General features: G+C 44.2%; 1 protein-coding gene and 2 long non-coding RNA genes across 5 annotated transcripts; 2 read left to right on the forward strand and 1 right to left on the reverse strand.

Annotated features, from left to right (window-relative positions):
- The first annotated feature begins 2,825 nt into the window (after positions 1-2,825).
- LOC130087356 (uncharacterized) lies at positions 2,826-4,317 on the forward strand. Of its 3 annotated transcripts, XR_008807353.1 has the most exons (4): positions 2,826-3,081; positions 3,638-3,712; positions 3,845-3,934; positions 4,023-4,317. It is a non-coding gene; the product is annotated as an uncharacterized LOC130087356 (long non-coding RNA). The 3 variants fall into 3 exon arrangements; XR_008807352.1 differs by lacking the exon at positions 2,826-3,081 and having other exon boundaries at positions 3,274-3,712; positions 3,843-3,934; XR_008807354.1 differs by lacking the exon at positions 2,826-3,081 and having other exon boundaries at positions 3,274-3,712; positions 3,843-3,934; positions 4,039-4,317.
- Positions 4,318-12,412: 8,095 nt separating this feature from the next.
- LOC130087355 (putative nuclease HARBI1) lies at positions 12,413-13,912 on the forward strand. Its single transcript, XM_056253634.1, has 4 exons — positions 12,413-12,501; positions 12,922-13,051; positions 13,178-13,289; positions 13,386-13,912. Exons 1-4 carry the CDS (start codon positions 12,413-12,415, stop codon positions 13,757-13,759), a joined length of 705 nt encoding a protein of 234 aa, XP_056109609.1. The 3' UTR covers positions 13,760-13,912.
- A 203-nt stretch (positions 13,913-14,115) lies between these two features.
- Positions 14,116-14,822, reverse strand: LOC130087357 (uncharacterized). Its single transcript, XR_008807355.1, has 2 exons — positions 14,413-14,822; positions 14,116-14,198 (listed from the first exon to the last, which is right to left on the reverse strand). It is a non-coding gene; the product is annotated as an uncharacterized LOC130087357 (long non-coding RNA).
- Between the last annotated feature and the right edge of the window lie 381 nt (positions 14,823-15,203).

The raw sequence follows: 15,203 nt of genomic DNA on the forward strand, positions 1-15,203 counted from the left end.
GACTTGTTGCAAATTAAGAAGTTACTGTTCCTCTGTCATTTGTACCTAAATCAGTTCATCAAATAAATGTAGCCTTAGTGAGCATGAGAGATTATATTTAAGTTATAGTAATGAATGTGTTTTTTTTCTTTGGGACTCTAAATCATTGAATTCAGGTGTTCCAATCACTTCCATGGCCACAGTTTCACAACATTTGTGAAAGAATAGGTCGCTCTCAGGAGCTCAGTGAATTCAAGTGTGGTACCGTGATAGGTTCCCACATGTGTATTAAGTCCATTCGTGAAATTTCCTCACTACACTTAGCTCAAGAACAGTGTGCAGAGAGCTTAATGGAATGGGTTTCCATGGCCGAGCAGCTGCATCCAAGCCTTACATCACCAAGTGCAATGCAAAACATTGGATGCAGTGGTGTAAAGCACGCCGCCACTGGACTCTAGAGCAGTGGAGACATGATCTCTGTAGTGACGAATCACACTTCTCTGTCTGGCAATCCGATGGATGAGTCTGGGTTTGGCGGTTGCCAGGAGAACGGTAATATCCTGACTGCATTGTGCCAAGTGTAAAGTTTGGTGAAGGGGGGATTATGGTGTGGGGTTGTTTTTCAGGGGTTGGGCTTGGCCCCTTAGTTCCAGTGAAAGGAACTCTTAATGCTTCAGCATACCAATACATTTTGGACAATTTCATGCTCCCAACTTTGTGGGAACAGTTTGGAGATGGCCCCTTCCTATTCCAACATGACTGCACACCAGTGAACAAAGCAAGGTCCCTAAAGACATGGATGAGCGAGTTTGCTGTGGAGGAACTTGACTGGCCTTCACACAGTCCTGACCTCAACCCGATAGAACACCTTTGGGATGAATAGAGCAGAGACTGCGAGCCAGGCCTTCTCGTCAAACATCAGTGCCTGACCTCACAAATGCACTTCTAGAAGAATGGTCAAAAGTTCCCATAAACACACTCCTAAACCTTGTGGAAAGCCTTCCCAGAAGAGTTGAAGCTGTTATAGCTGCAAAGGGTGGGCCAACTCCATATTAACCCTACGGATTAAGAATGGGATGTCATTAAAGTTAATTTAAAGGCAGGCGTCCCAAAACTTTTGGCAATATAGTATATTTTAAAACATCCATTTAACTGGATGTCTGTCCACTGCACTTTGCAGTGCATTAAAGCTATACATTTAATTTGAAAGTGAATTTCCTGTGGATCAAACTCATATTCTTAGTGTCTGTAATTATCTTGGAGTAATGTTTTTGTAATGTATTTTACAATTTGAAGATTTTCCCATATGGGAAGAGCAATTAAAAATATTGCCTTGGCACTGAGTGCACTGTAGTAATATTATAAGTAGAAGTGGTATAAATAGTCATTTAAAATAATTCAACAATTCAGACAGAGTTTAAGTGACACTACAAGAAAAGGTGTAGTGGAAAAAGTGACAGCTGCAGACAGAATTAGCTCGCCATCCCCCGATTTTCACACACACTGTTCAGAAGAAATGTAAAGCGTATAAAATATTTTACGCTAGCCCAAATGCTTTCTCTCCAACAAATTCTCTTCTGGCCTTACATACAGATTTTTTTTACTGTGTAAACTGTATACTCTATCCCCTAACTCTATCCCTACCCCTTAAACACAACCCTTACAGAAAACGTTATGCAATTTAAAATTTTCGATAAAACATGTAATGTGATTTATATGCAGTCCCCATTTTGTCCCCACAATCTGTGGTTTACCAGGACCACCCCACACACACACACACACACACACACACACACACACACACACACACACACACACACACACACACACACACACACACACACACACACACACTCACTCTCTTTCACTCATGGCTGCTGTCCCCTGCTCTTTAAGCACACACTCTCTTCACTCCCACTCCCCTGAGCTAAATATAGGGCAAATATATAAACTTTTTTTGTCAGCCAAGTTTCTTAGATGTAAAATATTTACTTCAAGAATCCTCTGTAATTTTAAATTACTATTTCAATGATTTAACAACATTCATGTAAGTTCATGGTCACACTGGTGTTTTAGGAGCCTAATCACATTTAATATAGTTGTCATGTCTTGTTCTGGTTTTGTTTCATGTTCTTGTTTCATGGGTGCTTCTCAATTCTTACTTGTGCATCCTCGTTTCCTTTCCTCGCATCTCAGTTCCACCCCCTGTAGGATGCGAGGGAAGGCTGCAAGAAAAGAAAATGAGGACGGAGGAATTGAATGAAAGTTTTTTTTATACATTGGAATACTTGATCACTCGAGCGTCACTTCATAGCGGCATCAGCTGCGCTCAAAGGATCTGCCCTTATGTTGTTGAAGTTTGGTTATTTAAGAAATTAGTAATAAATAATAATAAATCAAGATACTCTGTTGAAATATGTGAGAGTGTGGTTTATATAAACTGCAAAGGTAAAGTATAAATTAAAATGATTGTGACCGATGTGAAGGGGGAGGAGAATGTATGTTCGTCACGTTTAGTCGATAAAACACTTCCACAAAGGATAGGCCTACTCCTGTGTATCCTCGCTCATAACTCCTCTGGAAGCCTCCTCACTCCTCGATCCTCGCCTCCTCGCAGTGCAATTAGAGAATTGAGATGTCCTTCAAGATGGCTGAGCTCGATCGGTTTCCAGGTCATAGGATGGAGGACGGAGGAGAGAGGAGACGAAGAGGGATATTGATACTATACATACTTCCCTACTATATAGTATGGGAAAAAGAGTAGGCGAGCGAAAAGTATGTACGAATTATAAAAGAGTAGGCGAGAATTACCTGGGTAACGTACTAATTCTCGCGAGATTCGGACGTACGTATACTAATAGTGTGTTCGAAAATGCCTACTTTCCTACTATATAGTAGGAGAAAACAGTACGTGAAAGAAGCAGTACGTTCGAAACATCAGTATTGATAAAAGAGTAGGCGAGAAGTTCCCGGATGGCTTACTGCTTCTGCCCAGATTTTTGAGTGCTCATCCGATGGATACTTTTCTATCCCTGGAGGCCACGGGAGAGCATACGTCATAATCGAACATCGCGGAGATCAGCAAAGCGGGGGTTTTCAAATGTGAGTAAACACGGTTCCTTGTGTTTAAATCGTATGTGTTAAACTACTATAGAGTAAACGTTTTAACTGTTGAAGGTGTAAAGGAGTTTTAAACATGTTTTATAATGTATACAGTAGCTAACAGGGGAGCTCCAGTAAGCACACGTACCGTTACGTCTCTAAAGTGGATTTACATAACCATATACATCTTAAACACGCTTATTTAAAAATTCTATTTACATCTGAAAGGAAAATATTGTATAAGTATTGCAGATGAGCAGATCACAACATGAATAAGACATCTGAGCGATGAATGTGTGCTATTGTGTAGGATAATTCACTGTTGTCAACACTGTTTACATTAGACAAATGTGCTGTAAATAAGGTAAATAAACAAATCTATAAAGTAACTAAATATGTTATATATTTTATTTGTCCCTTATTACTGTTGATAAATTGAGGAACATTTAAGTTGGATAAAAAGTGAGTTAACACATCAGCTACAACCTCAGCATGTAAATGTAGTGTTGAGCTCATAAATCACAGAGGTAATGTGAATCTTGTCAGGATGTTACAGGGACAGAAGAACACGCGTGTGTTTATCCAGTGGAGAGAGGCTTGTGATGCTGAATGCTGTCATCAAAGGCTTTGAGTGAGTATACTACAGAAATGGATAACAAAATCTATTAAATCTTAAGTTGTGGTTTATTTGAATTATTGTAATTTCAAACGGAGAAATTACAGCACTTTTCTGAATCTTGATGTCTGTGCATTTGCTGCAGAGCTTTTGTGGTGGAGCAGGACCTGCAAGGAAAGATGATGGCAGCATTTGTTGGGAAAAAAAGGTTTTAGGGATTTTACTCAAATATAAAAGGTCATTTTTGTTATTTTTAATACATAAATCAAATGACATTGTGCTGTTAAAATGACTGCTTTTGTATAATGTTTGTGCATTTTTGTAGGATCTGAAGTCTGCAGACTGGTGTGAGCACTGAGGATGAAGAGCACAGAGCTGAATCCTGGAAGTGGTGCCATGGATGAGTCCTTCCATCTCTCCATCTGCCCTTATTGCCTCAGATTGTGAAGCGCAGCGCAACGCAGCAACAAGCTCTGGCACGAAGGCACGGTCACCTCTGGTGAATTCATCAGAATAAAGCCGCAGAATGGGAACCGCTGTGTTGAGATGGCAGTAGGATTTGGGGTTCAGCGCCTGTAAATACATGCTTGTAGTTTGAATAAAGCTTTGTTCCATGTGTTGTTGACTTGTATATGCATTTGTTTATTGTGATGGTTACTTTTATTTGTTCTTTTACTCATTTATTCATGATTCTTATTGTTGTCAGTATATAAAATATAATTATTTAATTAATGTATGCATTAATTGATTGCTTGACTGACAATTGAGATGTTTCACTGCATTTATCAATATAAATGTATTCATGCATAACTATGTCATATGACAAAACAAATTACATTTAGCTTGTTTTATTAAATTATATATTTTTTTAGTATATATAAAAAAGTAATATAATTAAGTATTGGTCAGCATTTAATATTATTATTTTGTTTAAGTTTTGGGGTGGGCTAACAATGCAATTCATTCTGAGGTAATATTAATTTTTAAGGAGTGATACATTTTTCGAGTATAAAATCAACAGTTTTCTCCAAAGGTGAGATCTTCGAGCAGCTGAACGTCTCCTTTGTGCAGACATTACAAACGCAGAGGAAAACGTACTCGGTTACTAACGTAACCTCGGTTCTCTCTAGAGAGGGAACGAGTACTGCGTAATATCTTACGCTATGGGTGAAACCTCTTTTCCATGAGATATTGAAGCCAAAAATTATCCTTAATTTTGAATTAATGTAAAACGCTGTGCAGCAGCATGCAGACATAGGCAGGACGGCTCGCGCGTCTATTGGCTGCCCTGCTGCAACAGCAGCAGCCTATCGAGAGAGGCGCTGCGTGACACCATATCCAATGGGGGCATTTCGCGCCCATTTCGTCACGTCCCGCCAGAAAGGGCGTGGTCTCGCCCTATAAATATAGCTCGATAAGGCTGGTACACTGGTTTTCATCGCCGAAGCGAACCAGAGCTGTGTATGCACGGCAAGATACGCAGTACTCGTTCCCTCTCTAGAGAGAACCGAGGTTACATTAGTAACCGAGTACGTTCTCTTACGAGAGTATCTCTCGTACTGCGTAATATCTTACGCTATGGGGAACACAATGCAAGACGCCGTGCGTACTGGGATCCGACACCAAAGTCCCAAGGGCAGTAGCCCGGGTCTCATGTAGTGCATAATCACCATAGACTCACAGAGAGTCGGAGAAGAGAGGCTGCAAGCATCATTCCCCATGAAATAGCATCCTACAGGAGCTAGTTATGTTAACAGTGTTTCACACAGACAGGGTGAACGTGTTCAGCCTGAACTGGGTAACAGTACGGGTTATTCAACACCCATGGAGCTGTTTTATCGCTCAGTGAGCGATGCACAAGCAAAACTCAGCATCTAGGCGGGTACAGCGGGGCAGATAGCACTGAATTCTATACCGACAGAAGCTTGGCTTGTAAGGTGGGAACCTCTAGGTTATAAAACCTTATAAATGTAGACAGCGAGGCCCAGCCCGCGGCCGCAAAGATATCTTGCAAGGTAACCCCACTATACCACGCCCACGACGAGGCCACGCCTCTCGTGGAGTGCGCTCTGACACCCAAAGGACACTGCAGGCCCTTAGAAAGTGTAAGCCAGTGCTATGGCGTCGACTATCCATCTGGATAGGCTCTGTTTTGATGCGGCCAGTCCCTTGGAGCGTCCGCCAAACAAAACGAAGACCTGCTCGGTCTGTCTGAAGACAGACGAGCGGGACACATAAGCTCTCAGTGCCCTGACAGGGCAAAGGAGACTCGCATCCTCCTCTAACTGAAAGCGCTTGTAAGTCCCCTATGCACTTCACTGAAGCGAGAGCCAAAAGAAACACCGTTTTGAAAGACAGATGCTTCATGTCTGACAAATGGATTGGCTCGAACGGGGCACCTTTCATGGCTTCCAAAACCGTAGAAAGGTCCCACACCGAGGTCTGGGAGGGTTCAGCCTCCGAGCTCTCTTAAGGAATTGCACGACTAGGTCGTTTTTCCCCAGTGACTGGCCAGACAAAGGTTTTGTAAACGTTGCTAGGGCCGCCACATACACTTTGAGCGTGGATGGGGTCCTGCCCTTATCCAGCAGCTCTTGAAGGAAGGAGAGTACTTCCGTGACCCCGCAGTCTACGGGTGAAAAGCCCTGAGCTTGACACCAGGCAGAGAACACAGACCACTTCGAGGAGTAGAGCCATCTAATAGACGGGGCTCTCGCCTGCGTGATCTTGTTTAACACTCCCTCTAGGAGGTTAGCGGGTACCCGTTGATGGCCCATGCATGTAGGGACCATAGTTGCGGGCGAGGATGCCAAATCGAGCCCCTGGCCTGAGAGAGGAGGTCTTTCCTCAACGGTATTGGCCACGGGGCAGTGCTGGTCAGCCGCATCAGGACTGGGAACCAAGTCTGGTTTGTCCAGAGCGGAGCTACAAGCAGCACTGGGCATCCGTTTTCCCTGATTCGTTCCAGCACTTGAGGAGCGAGACGGGGGGAAAAGCATAGAGGGGACAGCGAGGCCAGACGTGGGCCAGCGCGTCCTTGCTCTTGGAGAAATATTTCGGACAGTGAGCGTTTTCGTGGGACGCGAACAGGTCCACCTGCGCTCTGCCGAACGTTTTCCACAGCAGTTGGATCGTCTTGCGGGTGCAGCGACCATTCCCCTGCTGGGACATTGTTTCTGGACAGTCTGTCTGGTCCCACATTCAGGTGACCAGGCACATGCGCTGCTCTCAGCGAGAGCAGGTTGTGCTGAGCCCAGACCAGAAGGCGTTCCGTCAACCTGTAAAGGTTTCGGGACCTGACGCCGCCCTGGCGATTTATGTGTGCCACCACTGACATGTTGTCCGACCGGACCAGGACGTGGTGACCTTTTATCTGGGGACAGAAGCACCGTAGCGCTTTGTCGACTGCTATCATTTCCAAGCAGTTTATGTGAAGGAGCCTTTCCCGTTCTGACCACAGGCCAGCGAACGGTCTGCCCTTGAGCAGCGCTCCCCATCCCGAGGTGGAGGCGTCCGTAGACACCACCTGCACACTCGAGGCGGTCCCCAGACTCACACCTGACTGACACCAGTCGGTTACTTTCCAAGGTTTCAGAGCTGAAAACGCACTTTAGATCGACCCTGAGGCGAAACAGACCAGCGGTCCGTGCCCAGGGCGGAACTCGCGCTTTCAGCCACATCTGCAGTGGGCGCATGTGAAGCAGGCCCAGCTGGAGCACAGAGGCTGTTGAGGCCATCAGGCCCAGCATTTTCTGAAACCTTTTGAGCAGGACTATAGAGCCGTGGCGGAAGGATTTCGCGACGCGCTGAATGTCTAGTCCGCGCTCCGATGACAGGCGTGCTGTCATGGATCGCGAGTCCAGCACTGTACCCAGAGAGAAATTTTCTGACTGGGGGACAGTGAGCTCTTCGCCCGATTGACTGTGAGGCCCAGATTCTCGAGGTGCTCGAGTAATGTGGCCCTGTGTTCTATGAGCTCTGAGTGAGATCGAGCTAGAATCAGCCAATCGTCCAAGTAGTTCAAAACTCGCATGCCCCGGAGTCTCAGGGGTGCGAGAACCGCGTCCATGCACTTCGTGAATGTACGGGGTGCTAGGGACAGGCCGAACGGCAGGACTGTGTATTGATATGCCTGGCCCTCAAAGGCGAATCTCAAGAATCACCTGTGATGGGACGCTATTTGTATCTGGAAATAGGCGTCTTTCAGATCTATTGACATAAACCAGTCCTCTTGGCAAACTTGCGCGAGGATTTTCCTGGTTGTAAGCATTCTGAACTGGTGCTTCACAAGCGCTCTGTTCAGCTGTCGCAGATCTAAAATGGGTCTGAGACCTCCATCTTTTTTCGGTACCAGAAAATATCTGCTGTGTAGGCCCCCTTTGCTCTGAGCTTGAGATAAAGGTTCTATAGCACCTTTGCTCAGTAGTTTCGCTATCTCGGCTCGAAGTAGATGAGATACTTCGTTTTTCACCGTCGTCTCGACGCGCGCCGTATAACGGCGGGGACGTCGAGCGAACTGTAGCGAATAGCCTCTTTTTATAGTGTTCAGCACCCATTCTGATACCCCAGGAAGCTGTGCCCACACTTTCGCGTGAATAGCTAGGGGTAGAATGAGATCTGGGCTCTGGCCGTGACATAGTGACGGCAAGGGAGCTCCGGCGTGCTGTAACGCAGACACTGTGTTTACAGTGTGTGAGGCGGGGGGCGCGCCGATCACGGCGGGCAGCCTGGCCGCGCTCAAAACCCTTATAGCAGTTTGCTGAGGGAGAGAGAGCGGGGCGAGCCCCGTGGGGCTTAACATGTCTGTGAGTGAATGTGGGCGCAGGACAGCGGGCACATTTACTGCACTGAAAACACCGTCGGCCTGAGCTGACTGAATGCGTGTTGGTTTCGTTTTTACAGAACCCGTGGGACATGTGGCGTGTAGTGTTTGTGGGCACTGAGACGTAGGCACATTCAGTACATTTAGTGCACAATCGACATGAGGCGATTTTGTTTGTGCGAGCCCTGCATTTTTGCGGGCTGTGTTTGTGTGTAGAAATGAGCCCTGGGTTGTGGGCATTTTTATTACAGTCATAACACCATCGGCTGTGGCCGGAATACCAGAAAATACACCGTTTATGTGATTTATCTGGGTCGCCGTGGGAACAGCATTTGTGTGCAGGCAAGCGGGCATGGTACTGGCTTGCTTACTGCAAAATACACTGGAACAGTCACATTTTCTGGAACTGAACGAGCGAAAATTTCAGTGGAAGTCTGGCCGCGGCGAGACTGAAACACCGTTGATTTCCAAGGAGGCTAGGAAGACTTGTGTTGGTTTCGTTTTACAGAAACCGTGGTAGTGTTTGTGGGCACTGGGTTGTGGGCACATTCACTACATTTAATGCACAATTGACATGCGTCGATTTCATTTGTGCGAGCCCTGTACCGTGGCGGGCTGTGTTTGTGTGTAGAAATGAACACTGGGCTGTGAGCATTTTATTACACTTATAACACCATCGGCTGTGGCCGGAAAACCAGAAATACAATGATTACATGATTTTTCTGGGTCGCCGTGGAAACGGCCTTTATGTGAAGGCAAGCGGGCCGTGGTACCAGCTTGCTTACTGCAAAATACACTGGAACAGTCGCATTTTCTGGAACTGAACGAGCGAAAAGTTTCGGTAGAAGTCTGGCCGCGGCGAGACTAAATTTTTATCTGCTGCGAGAGCCGGGTTTGAACACGGGTCTCTCTCGCGAAGGCTTCGGGTTCCGCCACTGAGCCACAGGTAGAACTACATTAGCGCAAGCAGATAAGAGAGTGTCATCACAGTTTTGTGTGTGTCGGCGTTTGTATGCAGGTGTGCGTTTTATACAACAGGCTCATTGCTGCAATAATGACATTTTCAGCCGCTCAAACTAGGAGCTGAGAAATGTTTGAGAAATGGAGATTAGTCCGGCCTCGGAGGGGACTAAAACACACTCTTTTCTCATTTTGCCTGTGACGCACGCCCATGGGGGGCGGGGTAGATTTCTTATAACGTAAAGAAAGCTAGCCGCGGTTTTAGGGCTCGCGGTCTTGATGCTGGCCCGTTTCCCTGACGACTCGCGGACAGAAGGGGGATGTCCACAGAGCTCGCCCAGTCCTCACTGTCCGACGCCAGGATAGAGCAGCAGGTCTCCTCTACAGATGCAGCTATCTCGTCGTCATTAATGGCGGAAGCGGCGGCGCGCGGCGGCCGTTATCCGTCAGTGAGCGACTCGAGTGAAGCTGGTGAAGCTGGCAGGCGAACCGGCGAGCTTTCACGGGCTGGAGAAGGCTCGGGGACCCGCTGAGTACGGCGCTTTTTTACGGCGCGGCACTGCAGCGGGTGGAAGTGCAGTCTCGCTGAAGGATGCCAGGCGAGTCCTCAGAGTCACCGTAGGCAATAGCTCGCAGTGAGGGCAGCCGCCGTCGGCGAGCGCGAGAGCTGCATGATCCTCTCACAGGCAGGAAACACATCACATGGCGGTCCCCGTGGCTGAATGTGGCTCGGCACGAGCCACAGGAGGATGGCATCTTTACAAAGACGCGGCTCTTTTAGATGATAGAAGTGTGAGTCGCGGGGCGAGCACACACACACACACACATACACACAGAGCAGAGTAAAGGATATATAGTACGCCGGAAAGCGCAGCAGGTACGGCAGTTGAAGGCGGCGAGGCCAGCGACTCCAGAAGCTCGTCCCGCTGAAAGGCTTGTGTCGACGGCGCGGCTTCTCACTCCGGATCCAGCGATGCGAGAGGCTTCGCTGAAGAGATGAAAATCAGTGTACCAGCCTTATCGAGCTATATTTATAGGGCGAGACCACGCCCTTTCTGGCGGGACGTGACGAAATGGGCGCGAAATGCCCCCATTGGATATGGTGTCACGCAGCGCCTCTCTCGATAGGCTGCTGCTGTTGCAGCAGGGCAGCCAATAGGCGCGCAAGCCGTCCTGCCTATGTCTGCATGCTGTTGCACAGCGTTTTACAATAATTCAAAATTAAGGATAATTTTTGGCTTCAATATCTCGTGGAAAAGAGGTTTTCCCCATAGCGTAAGATATTACGCAGTACGAGCGATACTCTCGTAAGAGAACTGTTCTAATTGTGCTGTCGAGTTACTGATGTTATGAAGTGTACTAGTGCACCTGTCGCTCATATAATATAAACTTATTACATACAAAGATCATGGAAAGATATAGTTGTATCTTTAGATTGTCTCTAACAATGAACGATCATAATGTCAAAACAGAAAACATAAAGATCATTGGTTTGTGTACATCATAATATGATATTTATACACAGGAAAAAAGAACAATAACAAGGCTAAATATCTTTAAATAGTTCTTCATAATACATAAAACATTTTTTTTTTTTTTTTATAAGTCTGAGGGATGAAACGAGAGGTAAATTCATCAAGAAAAAGAGGAAAACTTAAAGGAGAAACGTTTTGGGTATAAAATAAAGAAATTAACAACATATTCAAGAGATGACGATTTGGGGGTTTCTTAATAAAAAATTATATCGTTATAGGCCTACCTAAGGATAAAACTGTGGGTCACATTAGTAGGGTTTAAAATATAACAACTTAAATCAACCCTAAATGTATTCACAAAATAAATGGGCAGCTGTTTCTTCAACAATACTACCACAAAATGAGCAAGTTTCATCAATATCAAGATATTTACAGATAGATGAATTAAATGTGTCGTTCATATATTTTAAGTTGTTGCGCTTGTGATAACGCGCCGTAGGTCACATGATAACGTCAACATGGTAGATGTCCGGATCGCATTCATACTCAACGAGATTTGGCTATACTCTTTTAGCGCTCGTTAAGTAAGTACTTATTGAAATTAAGTACTACTCATTGAGTATGCGGTTTCGAACGCAGCCCAGGTCCCAGTCATGTTTCCTGTTGTCATGTGATTTCCTGTAGTCATATGATCCTGCCATGTGTTCCCCATGTGAATGTGGCATGTTGTCATTGGTTTATTGTCTAATCATGTGCACAGGTGTCCATGTTTAGTCATTAGTCCTTGTATATTTAAGCCCTCATGTTTGCCTTGTTACTTTGTCAAGTAGCCTACAGTTTGTGTAACCACTGTTTGGTAAGCTTTCTGTTCATGTTTATGGTTTGCCATATGCTTTGATCCACTTGAATAAACTGCACTTGGGTTCTACAACTTGCCTTCAGTGGACTCCCTTTAAAATAGTAATGTGCATAATAATAATAATTATTGTGTTTCCCCAACCTGGGGGCTGTTCCATAAACCAAGATTAGAGTATAAGCCAGGCTTATTTCGGTTAGTCAGGCTTATTTTTGGTAGATTCGGTTTCATAAATCAAACTTAAAAAAGTTCAAACTCAGTTACCCCGGCAACTTATACTGGCAAATTAACCTGGTCCGGGGCAGGCTAACTGTCAGGCTAAGTCTGAGTTCAGGCTTAACGAGCATACCATTTATACTCACCTGCTGGTATTTCGATGTCCTTTTATTTTACTTAACCACTATTAATATTATTTTTTTAAAATAAATAAATAAATAAAGGAAATGTACTTTACTAATAAATGTAAGAAATTATAAGGTATAAAATACACTAAGAAATGTTCAAAACTTGTGTGTTTAATTGGTGAGTTTGGTTAATGAGTTTGGTAATTAATTAATTAAAAGTATATAAATAGGGAGCTGAACTCATTTCCAAACTTAACCATGGCGTGTCCTTTCATAGATGAGGTGGTGGATGAGGGAGCTATAGTCTTGCGGAGGGCATTTCAAAGAGAGAGAACTTTCAGAGACAGGTCAGACCCATTGGCTTTTAATGACAGCTACCTGTATGAGCGATATAGGTTCTCAAGAGATGGGATTGCATATATTTGTAGATTACTAAGCCCACACATTGCAAATAATACACGCCGCAACAGAGCGCTCACAGTCCCACAGACGGTGTGCATTGCACTTCGCTTTTTTGCCAGTGGAACATTTTTGTACACAGTTGGAGATGCAGAGAATATCAGCAAAGCATCAGTTTGCCGCTCTGTACGAACTGTGTACCTTTCTTTAAAAAGACTACTCAATGTGTTCATCACATTCCCTGGCCACAAAGCTATTCGTACCATTAAACATGCCTTTTATGGAATAGCTGGTAAGTTCAAATAACTATAAAACATGGAAATATTTCTTGACTGTTGATTTTACATGGGACATATTTAAAACAAACAAATAATTTTCCTAGGTTTCCCAAATGTTATCGGTGCATTGGACTGCACCCATGTGCGTATTAAGTGTCCGTCTGGTCCACATGAAGCGGACTTTGTGAATAGGAAATCAGTACACAGCATCAATGTACAGGTACGGTCCCACTGAGATGATATTGAAGGCTATGCTCTAGCACGGAGTGTTCTGTACTAAACTGGGCACCAGTGTTTAGTTCATTGCAATTAAAATGTAGTGACCTACAGGTTTAATTTATTTTAGATGATTAGTGATGCAGATTGCATCATCACAAATGTAGAGGCCAAATGGCCAGGCTCTGTGCATGACTCCAGAATCTTTAGAGCCTCATCTCTCTACCAGCAACTAGCAAGAGGTATGCTAGTAATCACTTAAATCGCAAAAAGTCTTTAAAAAAGAAGAAGAAAAAAACTACATTATATATCTATATATATACATTCTGTCTATGCAGGAGAATTCTCAGGAGTTTTGCTGGGAGACAAGGGATACCCATGCCTGCCTTACCTCTTGACTCCCTATCAGGAGCCCCAGACAGAGGCACAGCACCGCTACAACATTGCCCATGCACGCACAAGAGGTCGTATAGCGATGGCATTTGGGCTGATAAAGTCAAGGTTTCAGTGCCTGAAGCACCTCAGAGTGACTCCACCTAGGGCATGTGACATTGTAGTTGCTTGTGTAGTGCTCCATAACATTGCTTGTCTGAGGAGAGAGAGGCAACCAAGGATTGTTGAAGAGGAAGACTGGGGCAATGAAGCAGTATTGGAAGAAAACGAAACAGGCAGACTTATACGAGACACATATGCAAATAATTATTTTGCTTAATATGGTCTAAACCATGTGTAGCCTTTAAAATTTTCCACTGGCCCCTCAACTTTCTCCTTAGTTGAACAAACACACAGAAGTCAAAGTATGTAATGTGATTTGTCTTTATTCAGAGTGAATCTGTCTGTTAGGGGTGAAAACACACAAATAAATGTTGTGGAAAGTGATCAAAAAGGTAATTTTACATTTTTCTGTAGCTGTTGAATTTCCAGCTCCAACTTCCTCATCTTCAGTTTTTTATTCTGGATGTCGATATCAATCGCTTCCATTTGTTTAAGGAGGTAGCGTTTATACACTCCTTTTATGTTTTCTGGGTTCTGTAGCAACATAGATTTAAGTTATTTCATTGAATACTCTTGTCACATTGTTTTCATTTCTTAATACTCACTTTGTCACATGTGGTCCCAGACTGAGAGGGCTCTAGAACAGTGTCAGCATCCTGAAAACACATTATGATCATTTTATCACACAAGTACACTTTTTAATATTCAATACAGTATAGCATGGAACCTGTGAGTACCTCAGGCCTCCTTGAACATACAGACACAGTCTCCTCATCCTCCTCAAGTGATGGGCCTTCTCCCTGTGACCACTGATTAAACTCAGTTAAACTCATAGGCTTACATGACTGATTTAAAAGGTCTCATACTCACAGGCAACATGATGTCTGGTGGATCCATAATGCATACAGAATCTTGATAGAAAAAATATACACTTTTTTTACCAAAATGCAGCATTACAATAGCACAAGTACCTCTACGTGACATTACTGCTATGATGTACTTAGGCTTACAATGCCTAAGGAAGGAGGAAATCAGTTAGTCAGGAAGGAATGATGATAATAAAACACACACACACACACACACACACACACCTTTTGTATACTCACTCCTTATACTACGTGATATCATTTTAGATGATGTCCCCCCCTCTATTCCTTCAAGGACGGGCCTCCCTTTATTAATTTCCAAAGCCAGCTCCTCTGCAGGAGTGAAGCTGGCTGGTGGTGGCCCTCCCCCAGTGCCAGCAACCTCAGTCTTCTTTTTGGTCGCTGCAATAAAAAAAAAAAAAAAAAAAAAAAACCTGATTAGTTGTAACTTCTAGCTGGCATTAATTATTATGTACATACCATTAGATTTACTTACCATTCTGACCTATATTTTTATATTTTATTTTCACCTGCTGCCAGGTTCTTCTTCCTTCACTTAAGTTGCTGCTGCGTGAAAGCAATTAATGTTACTGTTATTCACACACAAACTTTGCAATGTATTGTGACACCCATTCAATGTTGATAAAGTATTTTAAATAGTTTACACAGCTACTTACGCATTGAGACGATCAGCAATTTCCTGCCAACCTTTCTCTCTTGCTTTATTTATTGCCGCTGTATTGCCTTTTTTAGTGATGACATCTTTAAATTCTTCATATGTTTCCAAAAGCAAAC

Source organism: Rhinichthys klamathensis, unplaced genomic scaffold (genome assembly GCF_029890125.1).
Source record: "Rhinichthys klamathensis goyatoka isolate OS25496 unplaced genomic scaffold, OSU_Roscu_1.1 h1tg000108l_1, whole genome shotgun sequence".
NCBI classification, from domain to species: Eukaryota; Metazoa; Chordata; class Actinopteri; order Cypriniformes; family Leuciscidae; genus Rhinichthys; species Rhinichthys klamathensis.

Coding starts and splice junctions, on each gene's coding strand:
- LOC130087355 (XM_056253634.1), top strand. CDS start 12,413: ATGGCGTGTCCTTTCATAGATGAGGTGGTGGATGAGGGAGCTATAGTC. Junction 12,502..12,921: donor GAGAGAACTTTCAGAGACAG/GTCAGACCCATT, acceptor TTAAAACAAACA/AATAATTTTCCTAGGTTTCC. Junction 13,052..13,177: donor TACACAGCATCAATGTACAG/GTACGGTCCCAC, acceptor AATTTATTTTAG/ATGATTAGTGATGCAGATTG.